Genomic DNA, 13,795 nt, shown 5'->3' with positions numbered 1-13,795 from the left:
AGTGCCACGTAATTTTACGTCACTACCGCGCCTGCGCAGCCATCTTGTACCTCTAGCGAGCAACGGACACAGAAAGGAAGAAAAAGGGAGGAAAATAAACCCGCATAACCCGAGGAAACAGGGATATGTCCGGTAGATTTAACGGTATATGAAATTATAAAGGTCGAGCACAGTGGAAGGACCAGGGGGCGGTAACAGAGACGGTAAAACAGCCATCTAAGTGCCTCAGATACCCGGACCTACAAGTCATCTTTTTGCTGGAGTAGGAGGAAGGAAGAGTCTAGTCGCCGACAGAAAAACACGTCCAGAGTCAAACCATGAATCCCGAATAGTGAGTTCAATGTTAAACATTCTGGTCTGTTATGACGTGTTCACTGCGGTCTTTCATCACAGTAGTGTGATTCTCAGAATGTTGTACGGTGTGTGATATAGAAAAGCTTATATAGGCTAGTCATACTGTCGGTAGGTTTAAGGCTAACGTTAGCTGGCTAGCTGGAACAGGGCGCGGACAGCTTCTTTAATGTGTCTCGAGCATGTTTTCTCTTCACGTCAGCTGACAGCTCGCTCGTGCCACACCGTAACGTTAGTTGGTCGACTTGGGCACTCGACGTTTCACAAGATAAAAATCGGACAGCACGGTGTGCATTTGGGGTGAAAACGGCCTGAATGGTTTACGGTGTAAATGCTGATATATACTAGTTTTACCAGAAACGGGACGATAAACGGCTAGCTGGTTAGTTAGCTTAGGTTAGATGATACCGTAGGTAACAGATGTGGGGTGCCAGACCTGTAGCCCCGATACGTATCCTACCTTTCTCTTTCGTATGGAGAGAATGTCACGCCAAACTGTATTCACATTTTGGTAATGTAATATTGCCTTGCTTATCCACACAAGTACATACCTGGTAGAACATAACTTAAGACCTTTAACGAATCGCTTGGAGACACTCTTAAATTCTGCATACATCCAATACATCAAGTAGTTGTTATTTCAGTCAAATTTCAGCTTTTACAAATGGTCCCCTGTTATTGCCACGACTACCTTCCACCAAAGTACACCGTTGTGGGCGGTAGCGGACAGTGTGAACCATTTCTAAAAAAAATAAATTAAAATTTATTGAAATAAGTGCTGCTTTGTGTATCGGATGTGTGCCAAATTGAAGAGTGGTTCCCAACAAGTCCTGTTCTACGTTTTCTATGTATCTTTGCCGATAAGCAAGGCAGAATTAAAATGCCAGATTTTTACTGGATTTTAGCGTTACTTTTCTCTCCATACGAGAATGAAACGCATAGGGGCTAGTTGATACCGTAGGTAACAGATGTGGGATGGGTGACCTGTAGCCCTGAAATGAGAGGACACTCGCTTGTCACCGGATCCCCGGGTCGGTGCTGAAACGTCACACCGGCGCAGCGGCCGTCCTGCAGCCGGTAGGCCGGCAGCGAAATGCTAACGGCAGGCTTTCCCTTGAATTCCTATGGAAGCCTGTCTTACTAGCTCAACACCTCCACACCCCTTAGGAGACAATGCTGTTCCTCTGTTTTATTTGGCTGAATATGTCTTTTGGGCAAAGATGTAAACACCCACCAATACAAATCAATTATATTTTAAGCATTAATAAAAAAAAATTTCCTTAAAAAACTTACATCAGGTTGATACTAGATACCATAATATATACTATGGATTTATATCGTATAGTCAGCTTATGTCAGCTTGAAAAGGTGGGTAAACAGAGTGTTTACACTCCACTGCCAACCGGTTCAGTTTAATTGCCAATCTCAATCGCTCAGCTCAAGCATATCTTATGCACTTACTGGATGGACATGTGATTGGATGTTGCAATTAATGGTGACTGACTGACCCATCCCAGTGGCCTTCAGCATCAATCCACATCACAACAAGCTCTAGCCATGCGCAGTCGGGTCCAGGGAAATTGCAACACTCCTGTTACATCCAGTGTTTGTGATATAATGTCAGATACACAAACTTGATAGGCAGTGTCAGGCTGCGATACACAGTGCGTCTCGGTTTCTGATGACACAGGAATAGCACTGGCATTGCGCAATTCTCTACACCTGTCTGCGCTGTGTGTCAAAGACATGTGAGGTTGTTTTGCTCTCAATGGAGGGTGGTTGGGGGGGGGGGGGGTTGTGCTATAAATGTACTTATCCAAATACATTTGTGAGAGCCCCAATTCTGTGAGTAAGGTCTGTGTCTGGAGCATGGCTGCAGTCAACATTTGCACACAGTCTGGACACTAGACCATAACACTGTCAACTGAGCTATTGTGTATGCAGTGAGGCAAGAAATGTCTGCTCCCTGGTCTGACCCGAATTCTTTTTATTTCAGTGACTATCTGTTCAAGCTCCTGCTCATTGGAGACTCCGGTGTAGGAAAGTCCTGTCTTCTACTTCGCTTTGCTGTAAGTAGCTCTGTCTCTTTCTAAGGTTTTTTTTTCATCACCGTGAGGCTAAGCTTCATGTAATTGTTTTCTGTTCAAACCACAACCTCTGGTCTTTCCTCATTCTGCTCTTGGCTCGACCCTGTCTTGTTTTTCTCACTTTATCTTCCTCCCTCCATGTAGGATGACACCTACACAGAGAGCTACATCAGCACCATCGGAGTGGACTTCAAGATCCGCACCATCGAGCTGGATGGCAAGACCATCAAATTGCAGATTGTGAGTCTACACACACACACACACACACACACACACACGCACACAGCCCTCTCCCTGACCCACAATGACCCTCATTCCAGTTCCAGAGCTTGGATCCAGCTATTGTTATCAAAACACATGAGAGGCTCAGTGTGTGTGTGCCTTTTGTATTCAGACCAAGGTGTAACTGGATACTGTTTTGGTTAAAGGAACAGGCCGTGCCACTAGAAAGACATACAGTGTGTTACACAGACACAGCTCTCCCTCAAACACACAGGATGTTAAAGCCTTTGTTAGACTTTCAAACACACTCTAGTTATGTTTCCTAGTTACATTACACACTAATAAGTCTAATCGCCTTGAGTTAGGTTCTCCAGTTGCAGTTAGGCACTCATCATCATCATTCAGCGCTGTAGGTTGAATAGGTTGAAAGCTAGATATAATTTGTTGTGATCAAAATTCGAAAATTTTATTTAGAGCCTTATCCCTCTACTACCCAATATCAACCAAACAATATTAGAGGCTTTTAGATTCTTCAAAAGGTTGTTGAGGAGGGAGTTGATGTGTATTGAAGAGAATTCATTGATTCAGATTCTTCATTGCCTGCACTGAAATTGTTTGTTTTGTTTGATCGATTTCCAATCCTTTTCCCCTTTCCTTGCTCTCGTTTTGTATCTGTCTGTCTGTGTCTCTCAGTGGGACACTGCAGGTCAGGAGAGGTTCCGTACAATCACCTCCAGTTACTACCGCGGAGCCCACGGCATCATCGTTGTATATGACGTGACAGATCAGGTGGGTTGGCAATCTACATCCTGTTTCCTGTAGACTTCACTTCAGCTGGTAGTTGCCACTTTTTGACTGGGAAAAAATAGTTGTTATGCCTGGTGGGAAAGAACAGATTGCATGTTGGGTTCACAAAGTCGGTGAACTTGCTCTTTCTGGATTGTGATTGTTTGGTGAGAACCAATGTGGAAAGCAGTGTTTCTATATAGGGATGTCCCGACTCCGAGCCGATATCAAAGATCAGAATTGGACCCGATCAAGGCATATTTTGATTGATCAGGATTGACTACATGACGCCCAATCAAGTCCCGATCCATTTATTTATTTATTTTCTCTCCAGTTGTTGTAAAATTGTATGTGCTGTAAACAGCCGTTATCAACCACCACTTATGGCAATGAGGCGCATGGTATGGAAGCGCGCTGTTACAGCGCAGACTATCAAGAGAGGCTATGGTAAGCATAGACTGTAGAAGGAGGCTAGTCGCACCATCAGTGTAGAATTATTTTAAATTGCACACAGAAAGCAGCCCAACAGCTTCATGTAATCCTTGCAATGCAAATATTTTGAGGAGCGGCAGCAACTGAGCTGCTTTCAGTGTTAGTGTAATGGAAAGGTATTTATTTTTATACTTTAGTTTTTGAACATAGTAACAATGACAAAGATAAAAGAAATGCAGCCAGTTGCATTTGCAGTTGTTTAACTGAGTGTTAAGCTTACCTATCCTCGCTTGGTTTGGTTTTACTTACCGTTTCATATTTAGGATATTTTTTATTTCAAATTGTTTTCAATTGTAGGCTACAAAACATAATTGTTTTAAGATTACGTCATTCCATAAACACACAATACACAAACACACATTGGTAGGTCCAACTGTGATGGCTTGAAATCCATCAACAGACTGTCAGACAACAACCATGTTCAGATTGTGTCCAGTCCCAACATGACATATAGCCTAGACCTAAATTCATGATCAGTTTATTGTAATATGACCTCAGCTCTCTGGCCCCCTAGTTGATCAGCTGCCTTCATTTCTTCTATGGAGAATACAGTTAGGTTTGTCAATTGCCCCTAAAATGTGACTATGAATCGACTGAAATTTGAATATGAATGATAAAATTAATAATATTGGCACATGAAAGCAGGGCGCACTGAACAGACAATGCCTTCTGAACAGATAGAGATTCTACCTGGAGTTGATGTACAACATGTGATTTTTCTGTTCAGTTTCTTGAAAGATTTCGGTTGGTGTTCTGTTTTTAAATTTGTAAGAAGATAAAGGGTTAGGACTCAACCGATATGGGTTTTTGAAGGCGGATACCGAATTGTATTCTTGTCAGGGGAGAAAAGCGTCTGAAACAGCATTTCCACCATCATGGGACACTAACACTCTCCACTGAAACCCAGACTAATGACATTTTTTTTAGAATTAGCAGCTCCTTAAGGCAAGGTGATTCATCCCATCTATTCAATGATAGGAGAAACTCCGGGATACATTGCTGTCTCTAAACGAAGAACTAATTAGAAAAACGTTACTGAACAAGTAAATTAAATAAATACAATGTGCATTTCACTCCAGGTTTTTCATACTGTTTTTATGCAGCTGTGGTAGGGAGGAACCTCCATCATATCAGAGTTGGACGGCAGTGATAAACAATAGACTTGTGGAAAGTGATTTTTACCACACCATGATATAGTTTGATAGTGAACAGGTATTTCGAAGTGATGCAGTTTGATAGTGTACAGCCACAGAGGAGTACAGTGTCTCACCCTGACTGACCTAAATTTGCCTCTTGAAGACCATGGCATGGTCACCACATGTATTAATTGTGATGCTGATAGTCTTTTTGTCATTCTGCAGGAGTCCTATAACAATGTGAAGCAGTGGCTCCAGGAAATCGACCGCTACGCCAGTGAAAATGTCAACAAGCTTTTGGTGGGCAATAAGTGTGACCTGACCACCAAGAAAGTAGTGGACTACACAACAGCCAAGGTATGACTGACATCTTTCCACTTATCATGTCACTGCAGACCCAGCAAGATGAAGTATTCATTAGTGGCGTCTAAGGGTGCAGTTATACCTACAGCAGTGGTTGCGTTAGACTTTCTCGTTGTCCGTCATTTTGACGGACAGGGTGGTAAAAATTCCGTCATAATCTATTATTACCCGTCATTTTAATTTTAATTTTTTTAATGATAATGAGACATAGCCTATTAAATATTATTTAATTTTCAAAAACAATCGATCACAATAACATTTAATATACAGAAGAACAAACTTAGATTATGCATTTATCATAGGCTACTATAAAGCAAGGAATCTCTGTCTGTCTGTCTCTCTGTCCTTCGCTTATCTCGAGAACCGTTCGTCCGATCCACTTCACACTTGGCGGGTGTATTGCTGGGGACCCAGGGACGTGCAGTGTCAGATTTGGTGCAATTTGGAATGCGACACGTTCAATATTAATAAACTTTGAATAAACAAGCGAACAGCGCTCTGTGCAGCAGCGGCGCAAACGGGCACTGCACTAGTAAGAGAGAAAAGATGAACAAACGGAGACACCGACCGTCCTAAACGGGCAAATATGAATGATGCAATTTTACAGAATTAGACAATTACAATTAAAATATGAACAAACCATTTACAAGAAATTAAATTGAACTCAATTGACCTGCTGTAGCCTAGCCTGAACTCAAACCTTCCTCCTGGTCCGCATGGACTTAAACTGGGTGCTCGCTTGAGCGTAATCAAACGCATCAAGGGAGATTGCTGCAGAGGCGATTGTCATTAGGTTTTGCGTCTTTGCCTCGGCTTGTCATGGCCATTTTAATTTTGTTCTGAAGGCTGAACCCGCGCTCTGCTGCCACACTGAAGACTGGAATTACCAGCGCCACTTCAGCCAGAGTTTTGAAGTCGGGGAACATTTCTCCCAGGGAAGTGATCAGAAGTCGGCAAGACTCTCTGAACGTGGGATTTCCCGATCCTGCAAGCACTCGCTTCACCGGGAGGAAATCCCGCAGCATGCGCTCCTTCTACACCAGGGGTGCGGCTGCTGCACGCCTCTGTGACCCGTAGTGGTAACAGTAGCTAATTAATATGCACACTCGCCACCAACTGGACAGGGGGGTCTACTACAGGTGGTCTACATGTGGTTATTGACAGTGTTGCGTGTGAATTACTTAACGTTAGGGTAGATCGCCCTCAGTGTAATCTGTCAAAATGACGGACGGCCTTCAGATTTTTCCGTCATTGTTACAAAAATTCCGTCAATGACGGAAAATATTCGGTTAACGCGACCCCTGACCTACAGTTGGTTTTCTTTGGGTCTGAACCATAGTGGAAAAGTTTACTTTGTTGCATTTTTATATTTGGTTGATTTAGGTTCACGCTGTCCAATTACAAGCGAAGTGCAGCTTGTATAAACTGCTCAGAATGTGCTTGGTGTGAATGCACTTAGATGTGAGATGCTGATGGTCCAATTTTAGTTTACAGCGCACCATGATGCTCACAAACATATTTATATTCCTACTCATCATTTTGGGAGAAGTCAATCTCAATGGCCTTTGTATTCATTATTCTATTGGTCCAGTGCAAATAATGTTAATAGTTAATAGTTCTCAGCTTAAACTGCATGAAAACAACCAACAAGATTGGAATAATGGAATAATCTTGTAATAGCTTGGTTATATATTTACCACTGAAAAGTAGCCTGATGCATATTGATGTTTAATTGAAAAAAGGAGTCCATGGACTTTGTATTGTATTTACAAATGTTCAGATGCATGTTTTTTTTTGTCTCAGATACTGATCCGGGTTATTAAATTTTGAGTACCTGCCGATACCGAGAACCAATCCAATATTTTTGTAATTAAGTAAAGTGTTTATTTTTCAGCACCGCACTTTGTAAAGGTCCACTGCACTTATAGTGTGGATGCAGCAGAGTGATGACAGCCAGACTTTTGTTTGTTTGTGGTGTTTTCTCTTCAGTGTTGTTTGTAATTTACTTCGGTTATGGGTGAGTCATGCATCAACCAGACTGTACGTTTATTTCAAAGATTTGAATCCTCTGTTTGCTGCCTGGGCTCAGACTTCTTCTTGGCATCTGTGCACTCTTTCGAATGGTGTTTCTTCAAGTGCTCGATTAAATTAGTAGTATTGTAATTAGCTCTGCTGCTGTCACCTCTCTAAACACTTGAATTGCAAACACTAGCCTACAATTAGCTGTTTGGCTACTTTAGCTCTCTGGTTTAAAGTATTTCCAGGCTGCAGACATGACTGTTGCTCAGCTGCTTTCAAATCAGGCACCGCACTGCCCTAAGTGGTGGTCTCTGCTTGTTTCCGGCAAGTACTTTTTTATGTCAATTTGCATAAATGGACCAGAGAAAGGGGGAATTAAATAAATACATTTATAAATGGATCGGACATTGATTTAACAGCCTGTAGTCAATACCAATACCTTAAAATTCACCTGGATTGGCTCTGATACCAATACTGGATATCAGATCGGTGCATCCCTAATTGCATTGCCATTGTATTTCATAGTGTATTGCAATGCCATGCATGGAGTTCCTCTTTTTCCTGTTTTCATCTTAAATAAGGACTACTTATTTTCTTTTGTAAAAGTTAAATGAACTTGCTTTAGAGATTAAATATTTAATTACCCCTCTGGGCATTCTTTTTTGGCATTTTTGCCTTTTATTAGATAGTGTATAGTGAAAAGAGACAGGAAAGATTGGGAGAGAGAGAGGGGATGACATGTCACAGGCAATCTGGCAATCTCAATCTCTGGCAGATTCAAACCCAGGTTGCCACGGTGCCATGGCATACGCCTTAGACCACTGAGTCACCAGGAGGCCCTGACCAAATCCCATTGTTAGTAAAAGGCCAATATTGGCCCCATATCGGTCTACCCCTGACCATTATGCAGTTCTTCAAACAAAGTAGCGAGTGGATAATGTTTTACTAATAATTCCCTCTCCTCTCTCTTGGCAGGAGTTCGCAGACTCCCTGGCCATCCCCTTCCTGGAGACGAGCGCCAAGAACGCCACCAACGTGGAGCAGGCCTTCATGACCATGGCCGCCGAGATCAAGAAACGCATGGGCCCCGGGGCCACGGCTGGCGGCGACAAGCCCAACTTGAAAATCGAGAGCACCCCTGTCAGGCAGTCCGGAGGGGGCTGCTGCTAAAGGACCCTGCTCCCCCCCCTCACCGAAAACCTCCCTCCCTTCTCCTCCCACCACCCCCACCGCTACCATCACCAACCTGGGCTCAGCCTGTCCTCCTCCTCCTCTTCCTCTTCACCCACCACTCCTCCATAACACCCTGTAACCTGCAAACCAGCTCCCTGCCCCTCCCCGCCCCACCCCTCTATCAGCTCACCAACAACCAGTGGGGTAGAGATACAGGGACGGGTGGGCAAATAGACGGCGAGATGGAAGAGAGGAGAGGAAGTAGACGATAAGCAGAGGGTAAAGATCAAAGAAGAGATTGAAACTCGGAGAGGGTTCATTGAGGGCTGTATCTCCACCAAACGACAGAGAGAAGAAAGCGATAGGCCCGCAAGGGAGGGAGAGAAACAGAGGCAACTTTTTCATTTTTGCCAAGAGGACAGAAAGTAAACAGATATGGGTGAAAGATTGGTATTGATTCAGAGTGGAATGGAGGCGATGGAAGATTAGGTTTAGATTCCAGCAAGCTTATCTCTCCACACACACACACACACACACACAGACACAGTATAGTAAGTGAAAGTGGGGTGGCGGGGGTTAAAGTGATTTGAGCCTTTTTGGCCAGACACTTGACAGCCAAGCGGCGTTTCCATTTTCCCCCCAGGCTCTGTCTGTCTTTGCTGATCTCATCCTCCAGACCCCCACCCCACCTTAGCCCACCCCAAACCTCTTGATCCCTAGAATAATCTGCCTGACCACACACACACACACACACACACACACACTAACCCTACACACAGGTGGAGTCACGTGTGCCTGAGTCGCCCGCTGTCAATGCTCTGTATGCAGTAGCAAGAGCTGCATCCGTTATTAGGGGATTGAATAGCATTAGCGGTGCTGACGGTGACTCATCGTTGTCATTTACTGATCAAGATCCGGGGGGGAAGCCCGTCGCACTGAGCCTCTCTCCCTCCCTCCTTCCTCTTCCTCGGCTTCCGGCCCACACTCTTAATCTGAATGAAGTAAGGAATCAGTAGATACAGGAGGGAGGGCTACATCCAAAGACAGGTAGCAGTCTGTTTTGAGGGAAAGGGCCTTGTTGGGCAGAGGGAAGCTGTAATTAAACCCCTGGCTCAACACTCTAGGTAGAAGAGCAGCACTGTCGGTTGAATATGGACTCCATCCAACTCATTTATTCCACATTTAGAGGTAGCCATCTAGTCGGAGCCGGGATAGAGGCGGCGGTTGTGAGCACTGTAATATATGGTGTTAGCTAGACTTTTTTTTTTTTTTTTTTTAAGCCTTCATCACTCCTCCAAGGAAGGATTTCACATGTCAAAGGAAAGACAGCGACATAATGATATAAGATTCAGTATGGTTAGGCCATGATGTCTTTTAGTAATCCAGATATGACACTATATATTACAGTATGAGGGTTGAACATTGCACACACACACACACACACACACACACACACACACACACACAGATAAAGAGGCATGACAAGGGGTAACATAAGAGGGTGGGGGGGGGCAGTTACACATATTCAATTTGAATTATCTGGACAAACAACAGAAGCAATTGGCAATATTCTGCGTTCATCTAAGTAGATTCTTACAGTTACCGTTTTATTATTATTGTTATGGTTTTATTATTTTTTATTTTCTCATTGATTTGTTTTTTTGTTTGTTTTTCTAATGGAGAAAGCTTGTACAATTTGCTTAACGCTCATGTTCAGTATACATGACGGGGTGGGTTTTAGGATGTAGGTTCATTTTTACTTTGTGCTTGTTTGCAGATGAAGCTGGGGTAGAGATGCGGTATGGGGGGGAGGGTGTGAGGGGAGGGGGAGGGGGGGGGGTGTCTTACAAAAGCTGCTGTTCCTTCCCCCGAGATCGACCTCGTCATCGGTCAAGCGCGGTCGTCACACGTCTCACATTTGGACCGTTTACAGTTGTTTTCTGTCCCTCGGCGTTTCTGGTTCCTAATCGGTTGCTCCGTCGGGGTTCGCGTCGCCTTTAACCTCCCCGAGGCTAAAAGCGTGAACTAGCTCTTTCCTGCCACAAGGCCGAACGAGACATTTATCTGAGCGGCGCGGATTATCTGTTCGGATCTCGGTGTCAGCAGCAGGCCATTCCTCATAACTGCTAACGGCTCGTGTAATAACATCGAAGCCAGAGAGGGAGGTTTGAGGTGTTTTTCCCCCGCCCGCAGCTCTCTCGACCTGCTCTTTCGGTTCTCATAGCAGTGTGTTATTTCTCAGTGGCATTTCCATGGACGCTGGCAGGAATGCGGGGGGAAAAGAGCGACCTCCGACCTCACAGCGGGGGCCTCTACACCGCCGTAAGAACTCCGCTTCTGTCCACCAAACCTCATCAACCTGAGCCGCAACTTTTTAAAACGACAAAGAACTGGAAAATATGTCGTCGCTGTAGCAGGTCGTTTACGTTTTAAAAGCATGGAGATCAAGTAGCATCGGGGCCTTTCAGAGAACTACATTTGGTTTGAATGGGGGGCCAAGTTTTGTTTTGTGCAAGGATGTCCACTATCAGTCACTTCTCTTGGAAACCTGTGGTCTAGTTGTGGATGTTAACTTACTTTTGAACACGTAGCTGTAAGCCTTACACTGCAGGGAGACGTCCGCGCCGAACGGTAGCTATCCTGCGCACACTCTGGTCCGGGCCGTAGTCCGGTTCGTCGGGTCGCGCCGCGTCTCGGAGCGTCTGGAGGTCCCAGGGACTGACTGGTCTCGGGTTCGCAGACCGGATATGAACTCCCAACTCTTCGCCTCCAGCCGACCACGTCGCTGCAAACTCGTTGAATTCCTCAAGATCCCTCCCTGTCTGCTCAGATAAGGGAATCTCATTCAGGCTTTGGTCGCATTCCTGGTTAGTTTGGCTCTCTCTCTCTCTCTCTCTGCAGATAAAACACAACCTTCTCAGCATTTCAGGTAGAACACCGCCTCGAGCTCCGGTCGAGGTGTTGCCAAGAGCATGCAGTTGCGAAAAGTGCAATTTCAGCTTCTGAAAACTGAGACTTCAAATGAATACAGATGAGCGCACGCCATCTTCAGAACACTAGCCTCCCATTTATGAAGTCTCATCGCCGTTTGAATGATGCTTGGTCCGGACGCTGCATCTACTTAAGTGTGAAGTAAGGAGTGATTGTGGAGAAGTCCTTTTCCAATACAGTACAGATGTGACATTGGTTATTTCTGATCATATCAGTGTAAAGATAATAGATGAAGCACTAGAATCATGTGTTTTGCCTTGCGCGGGCATCGGTTTACGCAGATGTAGTTTTAGCCTCGTTTTCCCAAGCCTGTGATACAAAACTGGAATGCTGTAGTTTGCTGCGCAGGATCGGAATCTGGTCGGCCCGAGTTTGCAGCTGACTGACATTGAGGGGAAGGGAGGGAACAGCAGTAAGTGTGTGTGTGTTTGTGTGTGAGGAGGGGGGGGGGTCATGTTATCCAGGGGGTGGGGTGGGGTGGGGTGGGGTTGTGTGTAACATTCCTGAGCTTTTTGGACACATCCTGGCGTTACGCCAATCTCACTTGAGTAGATGCAAAAGAAGTGATCGTCTGAAACTACACACACACACACACTCAAGTCACACACACACGTACATAATGGACGTTTTGCGCCATGAGTGTGAGTCCCCTTTTTTGATTTTCTTCTGAATGTTCTTTCTTTCAAGGAGTCTTGATATTCTACTGATTTTAATATATTCATTGAATACTATACTGTGGTAATATTGTGTCCGGTCCATCGAAGGATAAGGGGACGCTGGGTAATGAACTCCAGTGGGTGGGGTATCCAATGTGAGGGTGGGGTTAACGGGATTTAGGGTGGGGCTTGCTTATGAATGTGATTCTGATGGAACGTCACTTGACTTTTTTCTTCTTTTGTCCCCTTTTTTGTATTCATTTGGGGAAAAAGGGGGTATTTTCCATGTCATTTGCACACTTCTTCATTGCTGTCCAATGGCTTAATAAAGGCACTCACTAGGTGTTGTTTGTTAATAGCAAGCACCAGGCAGGACCTCCCCTGTCAGTCACCTTCTATCTTTTCTGTTTCGCTTGTTCACTTTGGTGCTCTGTCTCACTGCTGAGTTTGATCATGATGGGTTTTTTTTTCTGTACATATTATAAATATATATATAATAAAACGATGAAAAAGATCAATGTCAACATGAGAGCTGGTCTTTCTGATTTTTAATTATTACTACTCAAACGATGTGGGTTCTTGAAGGTTAATGCCAATATTTTTTAATTAAGCTGCTATTTTATGCCAATATTCAATTTTTGTTTGAACATTTTTATGTATGAAAAGTATTCAGTACTTCTCCCAGAATTGTATTCTTGTCAGGGTGCAAAAAGCCTCTGAAACAGCATTTAGACCATGGGACACTAAAACTCTTGACATTGAACATTGAAAATAAGAATGACAAACATTCATGCATATTTGTGTGGAATCAAAATGTCTCAGTGTAGTATTAATCAATTCTACAATAAATATGTAATCAATCAAACTGCATCATATCAGAGATGGACGACACGGACTATCTGAATTTGAATAAAAGACCAATATCTGTCTAACCCTAATTAATACACAGAGGGATGTTTCAAAGGGATGTTTCACACACACATGCACACACACAGCCTTCCTCCTCATAGCAGTGTATTCTGCTGGAGGCACCACAGGAGGTCAGTCACTCCCCAGCCTTCATCACATGGGCTAACATGCTGTAGATCTCCGCGACTCGCTGTCATCCACATGGCGTGCGCCCTTGATTTGTACCCCTGCCTCTCCCTGTGGACCTTTAAATAACCGGATCATGTGATCAAGGTGCGCCTCGCTCCTAATGCATCAAAAGGAAACGTTCCGATGTCGGCGAAGGGATCGTTTACAGTGAATATCTGTCAATATGTCTGGAGTATGTATGGAGTATTTGTTGTGTTTCTGGCAGCTGGTATAAAAATGCTGCAGACTGCCTTCTCTTAGGACTGCAGCTGCCTTCTGCATTGAGTCTGCAGTAAGACCTTTCCAGCACCATTACCATCTCTCATACCCTATTGGAAGTATTTGCATGAACATATTGAAGATATGTGTGTAGATACTTTTATGCAGCTTCCCCTGATGACGAAGCTGCCCTGTTGTCCTCCATTCCTCTCTCTCTCTCTCT

The 13,795-nt window shown here is 44.2% G+C and overlaps 1 protein-coding gene across 1 annotated transcript in view; it reads left to right on the top strand.

The window, feature by feature from the left end:
* The first annotated feature begins 50 nt into the window (after window positions 1-50).
* Window positions 51-13,795, top strand: part of rab1ba (zRAB1B, member RAS oncogene family a) — a 192,904-nt gene continuing 179,159 nt past the window's right edge. Inside the window, exons 1-6 of the mRNA XM_071926123.2 lie at window positions 51-331; window positions 2,348-2,420; window positions 2,583-2,678; window positions 3,354-3,449; window positions 5,300-5,431; window positions 8,432-10,373. Coding sequence (XP_071782224.1) covers window positions 318-331; window positions 2,348-2,420; window positions 2,583-2,678; window positions 3,354-3,449; window positions 5,300-5,431; window positions 8,432-8,626 — 606 coding nt within the window. The 5' untranslated portion in view covers window positions 51-317 and the 3' untranslated portion in view covers window positions 8,627-10,373. The remainder of the gene's footprint in view (window positions 332-2,347; window positions 2,421-2,582; window positions 2,679-3,353; window positions 3,450-5,299; window positions 5,432-8,431; window positions 10,374-13,795) is intronic.

Source organism: Centroberyx gerrardi, chromosome 23 (genome assembly GCF_048128805.1).
Source record: "Centroberyx gerrardi isolate f3 chromosome 23, fCenGer3.hap1.cur.20231027, whole genome shotgun sequence".
Lineage (NCBI taxonomy): Eukaryota > Metazoa > Chordata > Actinopteri > Beryciformes > Berycidae > Centroberyx > Centroberyx gerrardi.
The sequence above is the reverse complement of the archived record's forward strand: the minus strand, read 5'-3'. Positions and strand labels throughout refer to the sequence as shown.